General features: G+C 39.2%; 1 protein-coding gene across 4 annotated transcripts in view; it reads right to left on the bottom strand.

Annotated features, from left to right (window-relative positions):
- Positions 1-16,149, bottom strand: part of EDC3 (enhancer of mRNA decapping 3) — a 54,162-nt gene that overhangs the window by 1,058 nt on the left and 36,955 nt on the right. For all 4 annotated transcript variants that reach the window (XM_074296980.1, XM_074296982.1, XM_074296983.1 and 1 more), the window contains exons 5-6: positions 4,288-4,441; positions 1,641-1,858 (exon numbers count right to left, since the gene is read on the bottom strand). In XM_074296980.1, coding sequence (XP_074153081.1) covers positions 1,641-1,858; positions 4,288-4,441 — 372 coding nt within the window. The remainder of the gene's footprint in view (positions 1-1,640; positions 1,859-4,287; positions 4,442-16,149) is intronic.

Below are 16,149 nucleotides of genomic sequence, written 5' to 3'. Positions count from 1 at the left end.
AGACTCTCTAAATGTGAGCTGGCATTCTGGGTACCACAATCCACGCTTTAAGCTGAGCTCATTCTGCCCTCTAAGTCACCATTCTGAACACAAAGGGAGGCTGGATTTTCCCCCAGCACAGTTGTTCAGATTGAATCTCCGCCCAGCAGTGCCCACGCCACTAACCAGTGGAATACACAGAGCGAGAGGTGGCTTGGCCAATGACACTATTACCAGCACCACCATCATCTTCATCACCAGCAGCATCACTGTCATTACAATTTTACAGTGTTTTGAGGTTTCCAAAGTTTTTCACAAACACCTCATTTTGTCATAACAATTTTGGGAACAGATGTTATCATTCTCCCCATTTTACAGACACAGAAGCAGTGCCCTGCCCAGGGCCACACAGACGGTTGTGTCTGAGGTCAGAGTTGATCTTTTGGCTCTGTTCTTTGCTAAAGTTCCTAATTTTATTCCTCTACCCACTATCTAATAGCAACCCAAGCCGGACTGATAAAAAGGCTACAGGTTTAGAAAGCATTTTCCTCATAATCACCTGGTGAAGCAGGTCATTATTCCCTTTTTGCAATTGAGAAAACAGGCTCAAGAAGGCTCAGTGAATGTTTTTTAGCAAATGCTGGTGCATTGAAAGGACTTGAAAGAACCTGAGTAATCCTCTTAATTGAGGCTTTTTACTGATTTTTGTGTCATGGACACTGCTGGCAGTGATTGGTGAAGCCTTCAGACTCTTTCTTAGAATAGTGTTTTTAAAGGCATAAACCAAAATATACAGCATTACACAAGAAATCAATTCTATTGAAATAAAGTTATCAAAATATTTTTTTATAAGTTTACAGACCCCAGATTGAGTTCATGGACCCCTAGACCAGCCCCTTCAGATTCCAGAAGAAACAGAAAACTGAGGCTGAGAGGTGAGCATTTATCAAACAATAACCCAGCCTGTCTCCTGACTGCAAGCTCCCTGTTCTTGGCATTGCCTGCTACCATCTCCTGGCAGGGGGTGTCTGTTCTCAGTTGTACTGCTTCAGGCAACAGGGCTCAGGGAGATACCTTCCGAATGCCCTCGCCTTCCCAGATGTCAGGGATGTGCTGGCCTTGGGAGGAAGCCCAGCCTCTTATGTCGCACCCCTTACCCCTCTGTATGGGGGCAAGCATTCTCTTGTTAGAACATGAGCCTGCCCTTCCACCTGGGCATATATATATATATATATATATATATATATATATATATATATGTGGTTGTTGATGACAGTCCCTATATATATATACGTATGTATGTGTGGGTGGGTGGGGAGAGAAGGGGGGGAGCGAGAGGAAAAGGGTACATCTATATAGAAGTGGCCATCCTATGATGCTTGCTTTCCAGAACCACTGTTCCTACTCACTGCCACTAGATGGCGGAAATCAACTGCAGCAGTCAGCTCAAAGAAGACCAAATACCCTGAAATTCCCTCTCTGGCAAAGGCTCCTTCTCCTGGCCGGGAATGGCCCTTGTGAGTTCACAGAGGGAGCAAGAAGCAGAGCTGGGACCAGGGCCCAGGTCTCCAGGCTCAATCTGCAGCAGAATAACATGATAAGGGACGGGGAGGGGAATGGGAACCTCACCCACCTTCGTGCTGCCCTATGATCTCACTCACCTTTGAGACTGGACACCTGCTGGCCCTGTGTCTTGCTAAAAAGGGACAGTTCATTGGTGATAGACTCTAACATCTTGACAAAGTTAGGCAGGAAGAGGATGACGTGGACATCGTGATTGGCAAGGTGTCGCCCACAACTTATACCCTGAGCCCCCTTCACATGGGGACCACAAAGTAGGGCTACCGTGGGCCTTTGGTGGACATTCTTGGGATTCAACCTGCAAAGGAGGAAGAGAGTAACACATAAGCTCCTACTTCCTCAAATCAAGCCACCCAGCACGAATCAAGCATCCTGAAGAAAGAATGATTTTCCACCCACTTCTCCTTAGGCTGCTCTTCCACGTAGCGGCAGCTGGCCACATTTATGCTACAAAACACACCTAGACCAAAAGACTACATTCCCATTGACCCCCGCCTTGATGCTCAAGGTATTAGTCATAATAATACCTCGTATAACCCAAGAACCCTCCATGATTATTATCTAATTGCTTATGGTAGCCAATCCAAAGGCTCTGCCTTGCTTCCCATTCCTGGTCCCCACTTACTTCTCGGCCTCCCCCCTCCTCGGCATACAACAGGGCTCCAGCGAGGTCACCTCCTCATTATCCCTGCCCATGCCCCACTGAATCCTGACCTCATTCTTGCCATGCTCCTTGTGGCACACCCCCTATCTAAGATCTGCCCTTTCGGTAAGGCCCAGCTCAAGCCCTGCCTTTTTCAAGAGCTCTTTCCAGCCAGTGTCTTTTGCAGTCAATGTCATTCCATTTAGCATTTGTTTCATGTGTATTTTCTCACTTCAATAAAAAGCATAACCTTGAGAGGGAGGAGGAGACAACCTAGACATTTCTACAATTTATTTTAAAATTGAGAAGCGCCTAAGGCTTATTATTCAACAAATGCCTCTTTAGGCCTTTGGAGCACAAAACATTCATGTTGTCATGGGATCCCAGCCTTAAGAGCTGGAAGGAACCTCAAGAGACAATGCAGTTCAATCCCTTCATTTCCCAGATGAAGAGGAAAAAAAAAGAGAGGAAGAGCCTGTCTGAGACCACCGAGTGTCAAAGCTGAGATTCCAGCCATGTTTTCTAGCTCCACATCCAATGTTTTTCCCAAGACCCAGCACTAGAAGGGTTTCCTAATCCAAACTAGACTAAAGCTAGCTCCTCAGCAGGCTGAGGGCAGTGGTTCTTGGGAGATGCAGGAATGAGGACAACAAAGACAGAGACCACAGCAGAGACCACAGCAGAGAGATGGTGAGGATGAAGAAAAGATAGGAAGTGAGGGAGCTTAGGGAGGGACAAACAAGAAGGGGGCACCAGAGATAGAGGTAGATGAGTGCCCCTCAGGAATAATGAGTTAGACTCTCCCCAGGAGGCCACTCTAGGTAAAGAATTCTACGTGGGTTCTAAGAAGATACTTAAACCTCAAAACCTCTCCAGGGATGCTCTCCTAGTGGGACTGGGAGAGGAATTCGTGGTTAGCAGGAGGACAGAGGTTTCTTGGATGGCCCTACCCCCTTTTTTGGGAGCTTACTGACCCCAGAACATCACCACAGGTTCAAGGGTGAACTCTGCTCCCTGGTGGCCTGACAGACCTGAAGTGGTGATTGTACCATATCAGGGTTGCCACATTTAAACAGAGGAATTACTGGGCATGGCCATACACATTCTATGAGAAAGAGTTGCCAGACCTCAGTTCTCTGAGTCTTAATCTCTGAGATCCCTTTAAGTGCTCTTCTAACTCTCATGTCCTATACAATCATACTCAAAAGAGACCTTGAGTCACCCAGCCCTCATTCTTTACTTCTTCAGGATGCTGATGCTTCTTTTGATTAAATCAAGTCTCATTAGGTCCTTGATAACGGTAGGAAGACCTGGAAACACTAGGAGACACCAGTAAAGGAGACCTCCTGGGATCAAGGAAGGCAGGCTTCCAGGCCCATCTAGAGCCTGCCTTCTGTTTCTCAGTGAAAGAGGGTACCCTGGGTGAGGCCTTTCCAAGTGGCTCAGCAGGTGCCTCTTGGACTCTGAGGGAATGGAACCATTTTTATGTTAAGTCTCTGAGCTTATGGGCTTTCTCTGAGGAAGTGGGCATCCTTCTCCCTTAAAATCAGTGATATCCTTCATGAATCCTCAGAAATGGTGTGTTGTTTATGACAGGACAAGGAAAAGAAAGCAGTTTACAGCCACCTGATATCATCTTTTGCTTAGAACAGGGAGGGCGGAGGTACCCAAGTCTGGTGGGCATGATTTTAGGGCATCCTGAGTGACTAACTTGGGACAAGATCACAAACAGAACTTCGATATGTTTTAAAGAGCGACCTTGGGGCTGCAGATTTCAGTCATGAAAGGACAAGTTGAAGGAATGACAACTGGGTCATGGAGAGGCAAGATGAGAGCAGACGAGAGGAAGGGCTTAGGCAATGCTGTAAAGGAAACATGACTCTGAACATGGGACACAAGGAGGAAAAAAACTAATTCATCAGCTGCAAAGTGGATAAGCTATTTATTCTAGTCATTCAACAGGCTGTTATTAAGCAGGAGTGTGTCTCCTGTGTAAGGCACTAACATTAAAGAGGCTGATTTGCTTCCAAACCTCAAGTCCCAGCCTTACCCTAGCCCCCCAGGTTCAACACCTAGTGACTCACCTGTTAGGGCCTCCCAGCAGGGTCAGGGCCATTTGGCTGGCACAAACTCCAGTCATCTCCAGCCTCCGTTCCAGTGTGAGACCATGCTTCTCGGCTACTGATAATAGTTTCTTGTGCAGCTCATAGGAGACACTCGGGACAACCAGCCCAGAGTCTGTGACTCAGAAAAGAAGTGGAGAGGAAGGAGAAAGAAATGAATAAGGGCAAAGGGTCCAAAATAGGCCTTGAATATTCAGGTACAATCTTCTCCTCTTCTGAACCTTAGAATAAGTTATGTTTTCATATTTTCTGAAAGCTCAAGAAACTAAAGTAGAATTGACTTTCATCTTTGGCTGCTAAAGTGAATATAATTGGGAATGATAAATTTAGAGGTCCAAAATACATACTCCCCTCCCCCAATTAAGATCTCATAGAAAGTTGAGATAGTTATAATTATACACAGAGATATCTTCTGAAAAATTATACCAAAGTGCTATATAAATATACATGTGTGAAAGACTCTCTTTTTAACATTTACTCCAACTTACCATGGATATTTTTTCACTTTCATCATTTGTGCTCATTTTGCTCATTGCTATAGCACTTCAATAACAAGTGTAAACATATAAGTTTTAAACAAGCCTAGTCTACTTTTACCCAAAGAGGATGATGAGGAATAACAATACATATTGGCACGGTGACTGATGGTTTACAAGGTTTTTTTCTCAGTAACTTTGTGTTGGTACAAGTACAATCAACCTCATTTTATTTTATTTTAAAATTAATTTTATAATTATAATTTTTTTTTGATAGTACATATGCATGGGTAATTTTTTACATTATCCCTTGTACTCACTTCTGTTTCAATCTCATTTTATAGATAAGTGGAGACACAAGGACTCCAAGCCAAATACTTTTCCATAATGCACAAACCAAAGATTAAAAGACATAATAAGCCTTGAGGAAGTCAAGATGTCAATGAATGTGGAGGTCCACTTCATACTCAAATTCACTGTTGAGGTTGTCAACTCCTCACAACTAACAACTTCCAGGGTTATAAGTCTGACAGTCAGAAGTAGAGAGACTTTTCCACTGAGAAATTAAGGTAAATCTACCTTATCAGTGTTATTTTTCTAAACATTGGTCCTTCTCAGAGGCCTCCTTTTCTAGAAACCTTATCTTAAGAACCATACCTGAAGTCAGAAGGACCTGAGTTCAAATCTGACCTCAGACTCTTAACATGTCCTAGCTATGTGACCCTGAGCAAGTCACTTAACCCCCAATTGCTATACTTAAATATCTTCCATTCCTTTGGGTGGGGGACAGTCCTTACTCCATACACACAAATACATAAGAGTAAAATATAATAAATCTGTAAGACTTTAAAATGGTGAATGATGAGGATGAAAAAAATTTCTAGCCATGAAAATTAGGAAAGATTTCTAAAGGAGAATTGGCTTTTAAAGGATGAATATATAAACGTCTGGACATGGTCAAGATGGTAATTATTTAATTTTATTATACATATTTGCTACAAAGATTTTCTTTCTTTCAGAGACAGAAGGAGGCAATGTGAAGAGGGGAAAAAATTAATTTAGAAAAATTACTTTAAAAAAGTTCTCTCAAGTCTTACCTTCTCTAAGTCTTTGCTAGTCTGTCCCACCTCCACTCAGTATCTTCCATCTCAGATTGTCTCATTTACACTATTATCTTGTATGTACTTAGATACCTGCATTTTGTATTCCTTACTTGAATGAGTTTCTTGAGAGCAAGAATGACATCTTTGCCTTTCTATTTATTCCCAGAATTTGATACATAATAAGCACTTAAATATTATTTTATATGATCCTCACAATAAACTCTGAGAGGCAGGTACTATTATTATTTCTGTTTTACAGATGAGGAAACTGAGACGCAAAGAAGTTAAATGACTTGCCCACAATTACACAAGTAGGATGTGTCTGAGGCAGAATTTGAACTTGTCTTCCTGATTTTAGGGGTAGAATTGGAAAGTAATATTGGGATTGAGAGGTGAGCAAATGAATACCTTAAACAAAGCCATGGAACTGAAACAATGTGGGGGAACACTGAAGGGAAAATAAATCATCACTTTCTATATGGCTGGAATACAGAATAAAAGGGAAGAATAATGAGAAAGATGGTAGGAAATTTAACATCCCTTTATTTCCTTTTATTTTGAAACATCAAAAAATAGCCATCAAAAAAATTGAAGACTCAGACTTTCCTAGATACTAAAGGTAAGAATGATAATATTAAAAGTATGTGGTCTGAATTCTAGATGTGTCATACACTAGTTTCCAATTATTAGAACTAGATCCTGAGCGATCAAGAGAAGAAAGAAACTAGCAGATGTATGTCAGGTTCTGTAAGTAACTTTAATTGCTACACCCCACTAGAGGCCAATACCACTTTAAAAATGTTAGAGCACGCCTGGTGGTCAGCAGAGTCAAAAAAAATCAATATAATATAGACTAATAAAAAGCAAGGATCACATTGGTAGGACACTCATTTGCAAATGGAACTAGAAGGACAACAAACATGAAACAGACCAGATCAATGGGAATTTTTATGAGGATCTATTCTCATCAACGGTGACAAGGGAACCTCCATATTTAGACATCACTTACTTATCAGTTGCATTAGCCCTTAGGATGAAGTTGGCAAAAGGAGCTGGACATAAACAGATACAGAGAAATCTAAGCTCAAAGCAACATGATTTACAAAATTAAATTTTATTATTTATATAACTGTCATTTTTAGATATATTTTAGCCCCCAACGTCTACACTGAACCTTCCTTTATAACAAAGGAAAATAATCACTACAGTGAATATGTTTAACAATGTATGCAATATTCTGTCCTTACAGTCCCTGATTTCCTAGAGAGAGGCATTTCATTCTCTCTTTGTTAAATTATTCTAAGTTCAACTTACTTTTTAGGGACTTTTTTTTCCATTAAAATTGTTTTGGTTGTTGTGTATGATTCCCTAATTGTTTTTCTTATTCAATTTATCTCACATTTTTTTCTAGAAATCTTCCCATGCTTCTCTGAATTCCATATATTCCCTAATACTTATCTACATCATGTTCCAGGCAATCAACGTTCATTTTGTTTCCAATTCTTTGCTACTTTGTTTCTGTCTTTAATCTCCTTAAGAGAAAAATACATGTTCAACAGAAGAAGCACTGGTTTCTTTTCTTGCATATTTACAAATTGTTTACAAAGTAGTGGACTAACCAAAAGTGTATTAATGTAAAATGTAAGACTTCTCAGGAATCAATTTTCAAGCAATCTTAAAGAGAAGCAGATTCAAAAAAAATCACAGATGGTACTATTACCCCCAAAAAGCAGACTGAGAAGATATCAAACAACAATCAAACAAATCATCTGTCTTTGCTCATCTGGATAAAATTCTCTTAAGGATAGTCTATGAATATATGGCACATTCTTGATGAAAATACAATTTTTTACAGTGTATCACATCTTCCACCACACAGTCCACCATCTCTATAGCTCCTTTGCTGATTACAAAGAAGCAATTGAGGCTACAAAACAAAATGCAAGGCTCTGCTAGAATAAGCCACCTCCTAGCATACATTATCATACACTATTTCATGACAAACCTATAGAGAAAAACCTTGTTCAATGGCTCAATCTTGACATCCAGCAATGATCATCAGAAATCTTCAACAATATAACAAAGATGCCCTGCCCCAAGTTCATATAGAAGAATCTCTATTTAGAAAAAAAGTGGTACAGGTGTTCTTATTTGTAGCAGGCATTTTGCTGACTATATTGGGTGTGGGAAACATTCCAATGACACTGGAAATTCAAAAGAAATCCACAAAAGAAACAAGTGAATGAGAACACATGACAATTATGTAAATGAGTTGAACAGACAACCTATTGGGAATCCATCAATAAAGATATATTTTTGGGCCCACAACTGAATAGGAAGTTGTATTGTATTAAGAAAATTATACATAATTTTCTGTATTTTAAGTAGCTGAATTTTTAACACCAATATTATCCCTGTGATTTAATATGACTGCAACAATAGAACACCATGACTGCAGAAGTGTTACAATGCAGGTGATGCAAAAAGCAATGGAAGCATGGTTACCATCTTCTCTGAGGCATCAGAGAACCAAATGCATCTTCTCACCAGGAGCAATGTGTGTGTGCAAAAGAGCACAAAGGAAGACATTGCCAAGGACAACTGTGATTATGCAAGACTGAAAAGTTTCTGTACCAATAAAATTAAAATAGCTAAAATTGGAAGTGAAACAATTAACTAGCAGAATTCTTTGCAGCAAGTTTGTCTGATAAAGATCTGATTCTCTCTCTCTCTCTCTCTCTCTCTCTCTCTCTCTCTCTCTCTCTCTCTCTCACACACACACACACACACACACACACACACACACACACACACACACACACACCTCTCATACATACATTTATAAAAAATGACAGCCATTCCCTAAAAGATAAATAAGCACAGGAAATAGGTTGTCCTCAAAAGCAATTCGCTATCAATAGGCATATAAAAGTGCTCCAAATAATAATTAGAGAAACACAAATTAAGATAACTCTGAGGTTTTATTTAATATTTCTCAGACTAGCAAAGATAATATAAAAAGGAAAATGACAATTGTTAAAAGAGTTGTGGGAAGAAAGGCAAATTGGTACATTGTTGGTGGAGCTATGATTGGTCCAGCCATTCTGGAAAGCAATCTACAACTACATCCCAAAAAAGTTAGTAAACTATCATATCACTTTGACCTAGTGATATCATTATTAGATAATACTCCAAAGAGATCAAAGGAAAGGGAATACATGTCTACATACATATAGCCATTCTTTTTTTTTTTTTTTTTTTTTTTTTTTTGGTAGTGTTGAAGAACTGGAAACAAAGGGGGATACCCATCAATTAGAAAATAGCTGAACAAATTATGGTATGTAACAGACTATGTGAGAAATGACAAAGGAAGTGGATTTCAAAGAAAGTTTTTAAAAAATTGTATTAACTCCTGTAGAATGAAATCAGCAGAACCAGGAGAACAATTTATATGGTAAAAACAAAAATTTAAGAAAAAACAACTTTGAAATAACAAAATTGATACAGCAATTTGAAGTTAGCAAAGCAATTCAGAACAACACTGGGAAGTAGGTACCATTATTATTCCCATTTTACAAATGAGGAAATTGAGGCAAAAAGAGGTTAAGTGACTTATCCAAGTCACTCAACTAGTAAAACCCTGAAGCAGAATTCAAACTCAGTTCCTCCTTGACTCCAAGTTCAGCACTCTATTGACTGCAGTCAGTTGCAGCCCTCAATCTTCAAGGAGAGCTACAGAATTCCTCACTTCAGAGGGCTAATAATGAAGCCACCTCGTGACAGAAAAGTGATGGATTTGAGAGGCAGAACAAGACATACATTTTTAGGCATAACTAAGGCATGAATGTTTATTTGTTTACAAGGACTATTTTTCTTTTAGTCAGTGGATGAGAATATTTGAGGAGAAAAGGAAACCTAGTCATAATGTTACCCAAAAAAGGGAAGGGATGAGAATTTTTTAAAAAGTCATAAAATATCTTTTTTGTTGTTTTTGAGGCAATTGGGGTTAAGTAACATGAAACATCTTTTTAAAAAAAATTACTGAAGGGGGCAGCTAGGTGGCACAGGAGATGGAGCACCCTGAAGTCAGGAGGACCCGAGTTCAAATTTGATCTCAGATACTTAACACTTCCTTGCTGTGTGATCTTGGTCAAGTTACTGAAGCCCCACTGCCTGAGGGAAAAAAAAATGCTGAAGAGAAGTTCAGAAGGAATCAGACAAGACAGCTTTTGCTTTGAGAATAACATGTTTAATTTAGGATACTTTTATTTAAAAAAAAAAAAAAAGCTGTATGCAGTAGGAGATCTAGAGCTTCACATATATCTTCTTTTCTGTTTTATTTTGTAAATGGAAATGTTTGGATTTGGTGTGGAGTTAAGTTCAAAATAAAATACAGCTAAAAACCTGTTGTAATATAAGACATCATCAAATGTATATGACTGGAAAAGGGGGGAACCCAACATAGCATTCTTTCTGTTGTTTGCTTGCATTTTGTTTTCTTTTTCAATCTGATTTTTCTTGTGTAGCAAGATAACTAGAAATAATATGCATACATATCTTGGATTTAACATATATTTTAACATATTTTATGTGTATTGGACTTCCTGCCATCTAGGAGAGGGGGTGAGGAGATGGAGGGGATAATTTGGAACAGAAAGTTTTGCAAGAGTCAATGTTGAAAAATTACCCATGTAAATGTTTTGTAAATAAAAAACTTTAATTAAAAAAAAGGAGGTGATCTAGTCAAATGATAGTGCAAATGAGAAAGAACACATGGACAGTTTGAATAGAACAGAGTTCTTAAATTTTTTTCCACTCAGAACCCTTTTTTGCCCAAGAAATTTTTATGTGACCTCAGGTATATTGGTATGTAAAACAGGTATACAAATCAAATATTTTGTGACTACCAGATTCAGTTACCCATGGGGGTGGCGACAGTGTAAAAAGATTTGGAATAGAGTACTGTTATAGACTGACTATTAGATGAAACAAAGAATGTCTTCAATCTATTAGGTAGCTCCACTATACACCTGTCAGATTGGCTAAAATGACAGGAACAAATAATGATGAATGTTGGAGGGGATGTGGGAAAACTGGGACACTGATACATTGTTGGTGGAGTTGTGAAAGAATCCAGCCATTCTGGAGAGCAATTTGGAACTATGCCCAAAAAGTTGTCAAACTGTGCATACCCTTTGACCCAGCATTGCTGTTATTGGGATTATATCCCAAAGAAATACTAAAGAGTGGAAAGGGACCTGTATGTGCCAAAATGTTTGTGGCAGCTCTTTTTGTTGTAGCTAGAAACTGGAAGTTGAATGGATGTCCATCAATTGGAGAATGGTTGGGTAAATTATGGTATATGAAGGTTATGGAATATTATTGCTCTGTAAGAAATGACCAGCAGGAGGAATACAGAGAGGCTTGGATAGACTTAAATCAACTGTTGCTGAGTGAAATGAGCAGAACCAGAAGATCACTATACACTTCAACAACAATACTGTATGAGGATGTATTCTGATGGAAGTGGAAATCTTCAACATAAAGAAGATCCAACTCACTTCCAGTTGATCAATGATAGACAGAAATAACTATACCCAGAGAAGGAACACTGGGAAGCGGATGTAAATTGTTAGCACTACTGTCTATCTACCCAGGTTACTTATACCTTCGGAAGCTAATAATTAATGTGCAACAAGAAAATGTGCAACACATATATTGTATCTAGGTTATATTGTAACACATGTAAAATGTATGGGATTGCCTGCCATCGGGAGGAGGGAGTGGAGGGAGGGAGGGGATAATTTGGAAAAATGAATTTAAAAAAAAAATCTATTAGGTAGCTCCTCCATGGAAGATTGACACAAAACCCTACACACAAAACACACAAAAAAAGATGATTCTGAGAAGACCTAGATTATAATTTTCACCTTAAATTTCCAGGATAGGCCAAATATTCTAGCCTCTCTGCTAATGGTGCAGCAGGTGTAGCCCAATCTTGCATGTTAATAGCTGATTAAAATCACCTTTTTATAGCAGGCCCTATATGTGCACACATGTAACACATTATCAGGACTAATTAGTAACTGTTGAATACTGTGTAAAAAAGCTCAATGAATGCTTCCAGTCACAAGGCGACCTCTAAACCTGCCAGACAAGTCACGCACCTGCTGGTCTCTTCCTGGGAAGTCATACAAGGTTCAGCTTTCACTCTGTTCCATTTATTTTTTTTCCCTCTTTTAGTGGGAAGTGGGTGGGGGTCCAAGCTCTCTGATGAGGCAGTCTAGAGTTCCACAGCTCTGGAATTTGCACCATTCCCATAAGACTCCCTGCCCCTTCTGGTGACCAAAACTCAAGTACTCTTTTCACTCCCCAAGATCTCAAAGAGGAAGAATTCAAGGCTGACCTAAGACTTGCTATTAGGTGTAGTTGGTGTGTCACAGCTCCTTCCTCTGACCCAGGGAAGAAGATGGCACTGCCCATTGTGGGATCCTACAGATACAAGTTGCACACTTGTCACCAACTTATTCTTCTGTGTTTGCTTAAAAGGCTCCTAATATCAATGAACTCAGGGAGAGGGTGCTAACACACAGGGCTTGTTTTTATAGCCTAGAGAAAGATAAGGCAAACACCCCCCCTCCCCCAGTCTCATAGCATGCAAACTCCAGGCCCATACTGACCTAACTCTAAGTGTTCTATGCCAGGAATGTACAAGCACCCAAAATGCTTCTCTTCCGATCCCACTCGCAAGGCCCAACCAGTCAGACGGGCTTATCCCAAACAGGCCAAGGGAGTGAGATTTACTCCCAACACTGCCAGCAATCAAGGGCTAACAATAATGCCACCAAAACAACAAAGAGCTTAAGACTAACCAAGCCTAATTATGTTTGGGCTGGAATTCTGGTGGATCTTCATTTTATTGTCTGGAAATCAGAGTAGGTTCCATGGCTTTTGTTAATATTAACATATTTTGCAGCTGCCTGAGAAACAAAGGCAACAATTACAATCATTTCAGACTCGCACAGCATTTTTGGAGATCTGATTAACCCATAGATATCACAAAAATTTCCTAAAAGCACTTCAACACGAATAGAATTTATAAATAGTTCTATCTTGCAGATCATTCCCATAGTGTGAATCAAGGACCTTACTGATTCATGACAAACCACCACCTCTGCCACCATGTGTCCAAACATCATTTCCTGCCACATACAATTCTTCATGAAATTTTTCCCACTCCTTTTCCTCCATCCCAGAAGGAGCCTGCACCTTCTCACACCCTTCAGCTTCTTCTCCTGCTCCTTTGGAACACGAGTTACTACAATGTCCTCTCCATCCCACCTAGTATCATTCATCAAGCTGCCCATCACAAAGTGCCTGATCAGATTCCACAATCACCAAGTCAGCTCAGCCCACTATCCCCATAGTACAGTAATAGAAGGCGGGTCAATCCTAAGTTGCATTTGAGGATATTTAACTCCAAAAAAACCACAAAAGGGCATGGCTAAAATGCCGAGTCCTGTAGACAACATATCAAGGCCCTAGTTTTCTATTCTTCAATGAGATTAAGAGTCAGTGTACCAACAATCAACCTAGCTGAAGCTGTAGCTCCCTGACAGGCAGATAGGAGGCAGCATGTGCCAGACCAGTCTAACCACCACTTTGATTACTATCTCCCCTCAGATCCGAAGGGGAACAGCCTAGGAACCTGAGCCCAAGACTGGGAACAGCAGTTCTTCTGGCCAGCTCCCTTAGCCATCATGCTGGGAGACAACCTTATGAACATGTAGCCTGGCAATAGCCACAGTTCCTGAAGAGCCAGAAAGGAAAGTTCTTGCCACCAAATCCCTCTGCACTGTCAAATAGGTTCAACATTAGGAAATTTTTGTGATCTTATCATAGAATTAACATTTGCTTTGCTACTACACCATAAGGGTCACTGGCCCTCATCTGACATGTAGCTGAAAAGCTTCCAGATGTGCTGTCTTCTCCATTAGAATAGGAGCAGGAATGGTCTTATTTTGCTATTTGTATCCCCCAGTGCTTGGCACATAGTAACCAATTTATAAATGTTTTTTTCATTCACTCATTCAACAATGGAATTAACAAAATTGAAGTATCAAAAGTATAGCTATGACATTCTCCTTTCCCTAATTATACTGACTAAACTAAACCTCTACCAAATTCAGAGATGAGAGATCTATTTAAACAGGTAGTGTGCTACAGATAGGATTGGGGTACATTAGGAGGCTTGAATGTGAGACAGAAAAGTTTCAAAATGGTAAAAAGGATGGATTGGAAAGAAAATTATCAAGGAAGAAAAAGCATCTAATACAATACTGAAATTACCCAGAAGTAATCAGGGTCAGACAGGTAATAGGTATAGAGAGGAAAAAAGAATAAAGAACCCATGATGACTTTTGAAGGAAGAAACAGAAAAGGATTTGGTAAGCCAATTACATAAGATAAACGAAAAGTATTAAAAGTTTTAAGACTGTAAGCCAGAGGCACAGTAGCAGTATCATGACTAAGAAGTGTGTCTTAAGCATAGTTACTACTTATTGGAACCATTGAGAAAAAAGAATAGTTGAGAAGGAAAAGAATTTAGGGCTGTTATATGGAAAACTAAGATGAGAATGAGGCTCAATTGAGTTTAGTGATAGACAACAATTAATTTGAAATCAGGTCCTCCTGACTCCAGGAGTGGTACGCCATCCACTGTACCACCTAGCTGTCCCTTTTTTTGGTTACGGAAATGATGTATTCATTCCACTAAATATAATTAACTATATGTCCTTAGAAATAAACTCTTTGAAATATAAGTATACAAAAAATCCATCATAAAATATGATTAAAAATAAAGTTACTTTGCTTTCCATTTAATAGGTGAATAAAATTGGTGGGGGGAAAATTGCTGAATGTGTAAAAAGTACTGACCTGAATTTCAAATGCACATTTTATTATATAATCAAGGTATTTAAAAGCTCCAGGAATTCACCATTATTTTATTCTGTACATACAGCTCACTCACCTGCTTTTTTCAAACATGGAATAGAGATATTAAAAAACAATTTTAGTGACAGTAGCAATCAAGTTGATACAGGAAGTTATAAGTACTAGGAAGCAAGGACAGGCACTATGTGAAGAAAAAGAATCCAGAGCTCAATTTTATAGGAAGAAGGGTCAAACTCCAAACTTCAAAGCCAGAGACTGTACTAAAGCATGGGGAAACCCTGTTTCTTTTTCTTTTTATTCTAAAGTACCCTCTCCATCATGGTGGCCATCTTGCCCAATTTCGCCTATGAGGAAAAGAAGGCCAGGAAGCCAAACTTGAATGAAGACAGGAAACAGCAAGAAGACAAATCAGTCCTCTTCCCCCAACCTCCACCTACTAAACATTTCAGAAGCTTCCTTGGTCCCTTCCTTTATAATGCTTTATCTTTCTGTCCCCTAGCCTGGGAATGATTATTCAAGTAGTTAAAGTAAGCAATAGGGAGCAAGAAAAAAAAAAAAAAAAAAAAGAATGAAGCACTGATAGAATTCATAAGTACAACATTAAAGGACTTAGTTCAATCTGTCATCTACTTTTCCTGATTTGTTAATTTTATATTCTCTAAATAGGATAAGCATTCAGCAATAAGCAGTGCTTTATCTTCTAGAATTCAGTCAAGATAATCCATGCTTTAGAAGAACACCTCTGTTTCCTTATTTTCATCTGATGAGGCTCTAGAAGTAACAGAATCTGAAGGAGATTTTGTTAATGAAGTTGAAGAAGAATCTTCAGATGGTATTTGTTAGTCAGGAGCAAGAATTCCTCCAACATGAGCAAGTAACTGAGCGTTTTTTCTAAACACTCTGAGAGCTGTTGTAGCTGTCTCACCTTCAAAATCCATATATACCAATTTGATTGTCTTTCTTTCTTACCTTCATTCTGTTTTTTGTATTTAAAATACTCTTCAATGAGCCCTCTTCCCGTTTTATTTTGCTATCCTATTCTGCCCACGTCCCCACTATTTTAAAGAAAGCAAAGCAAACCTTAACATCAGCTGTGTCCAAAAATGTGTGTCTCACTCTGCATCACTTCTCTGTTAAGAGATGGTGGTCAGCTTGTACTGTCTTCAGGCCTCTTTGGTTGGTCACTGAATTGATAGTTTCTCAAGTATTCCAAAGTTGGTTTTCTTTACAACTTTAAGTTATTTATTTTTTTGCTGTACCCCTTCTCAACTTCTCTTCCTCACAAGACT

Source organism: Sminthopsis crassicaudata, chromosome 2 (genome assembly GCF_048593235.1).
Source record: "Sminthopsis crassicaudata isolate SCR6 chromosome 2, ASM4859323v1, whole genome shotgun sequence".
Taxonomy (NCBI): domain Eukaryota; kingdom Metazoa; phylum Chordata; class Mammalia; order Dasyuromorphia; family Dasyuridae; genus Sminthopsis; species Sminthopsis crassicaudata.
Note: the sequence above shows the minus strand (reverse complement) of the source record. Positions and strands in the feature narration are given on the sequence as shown.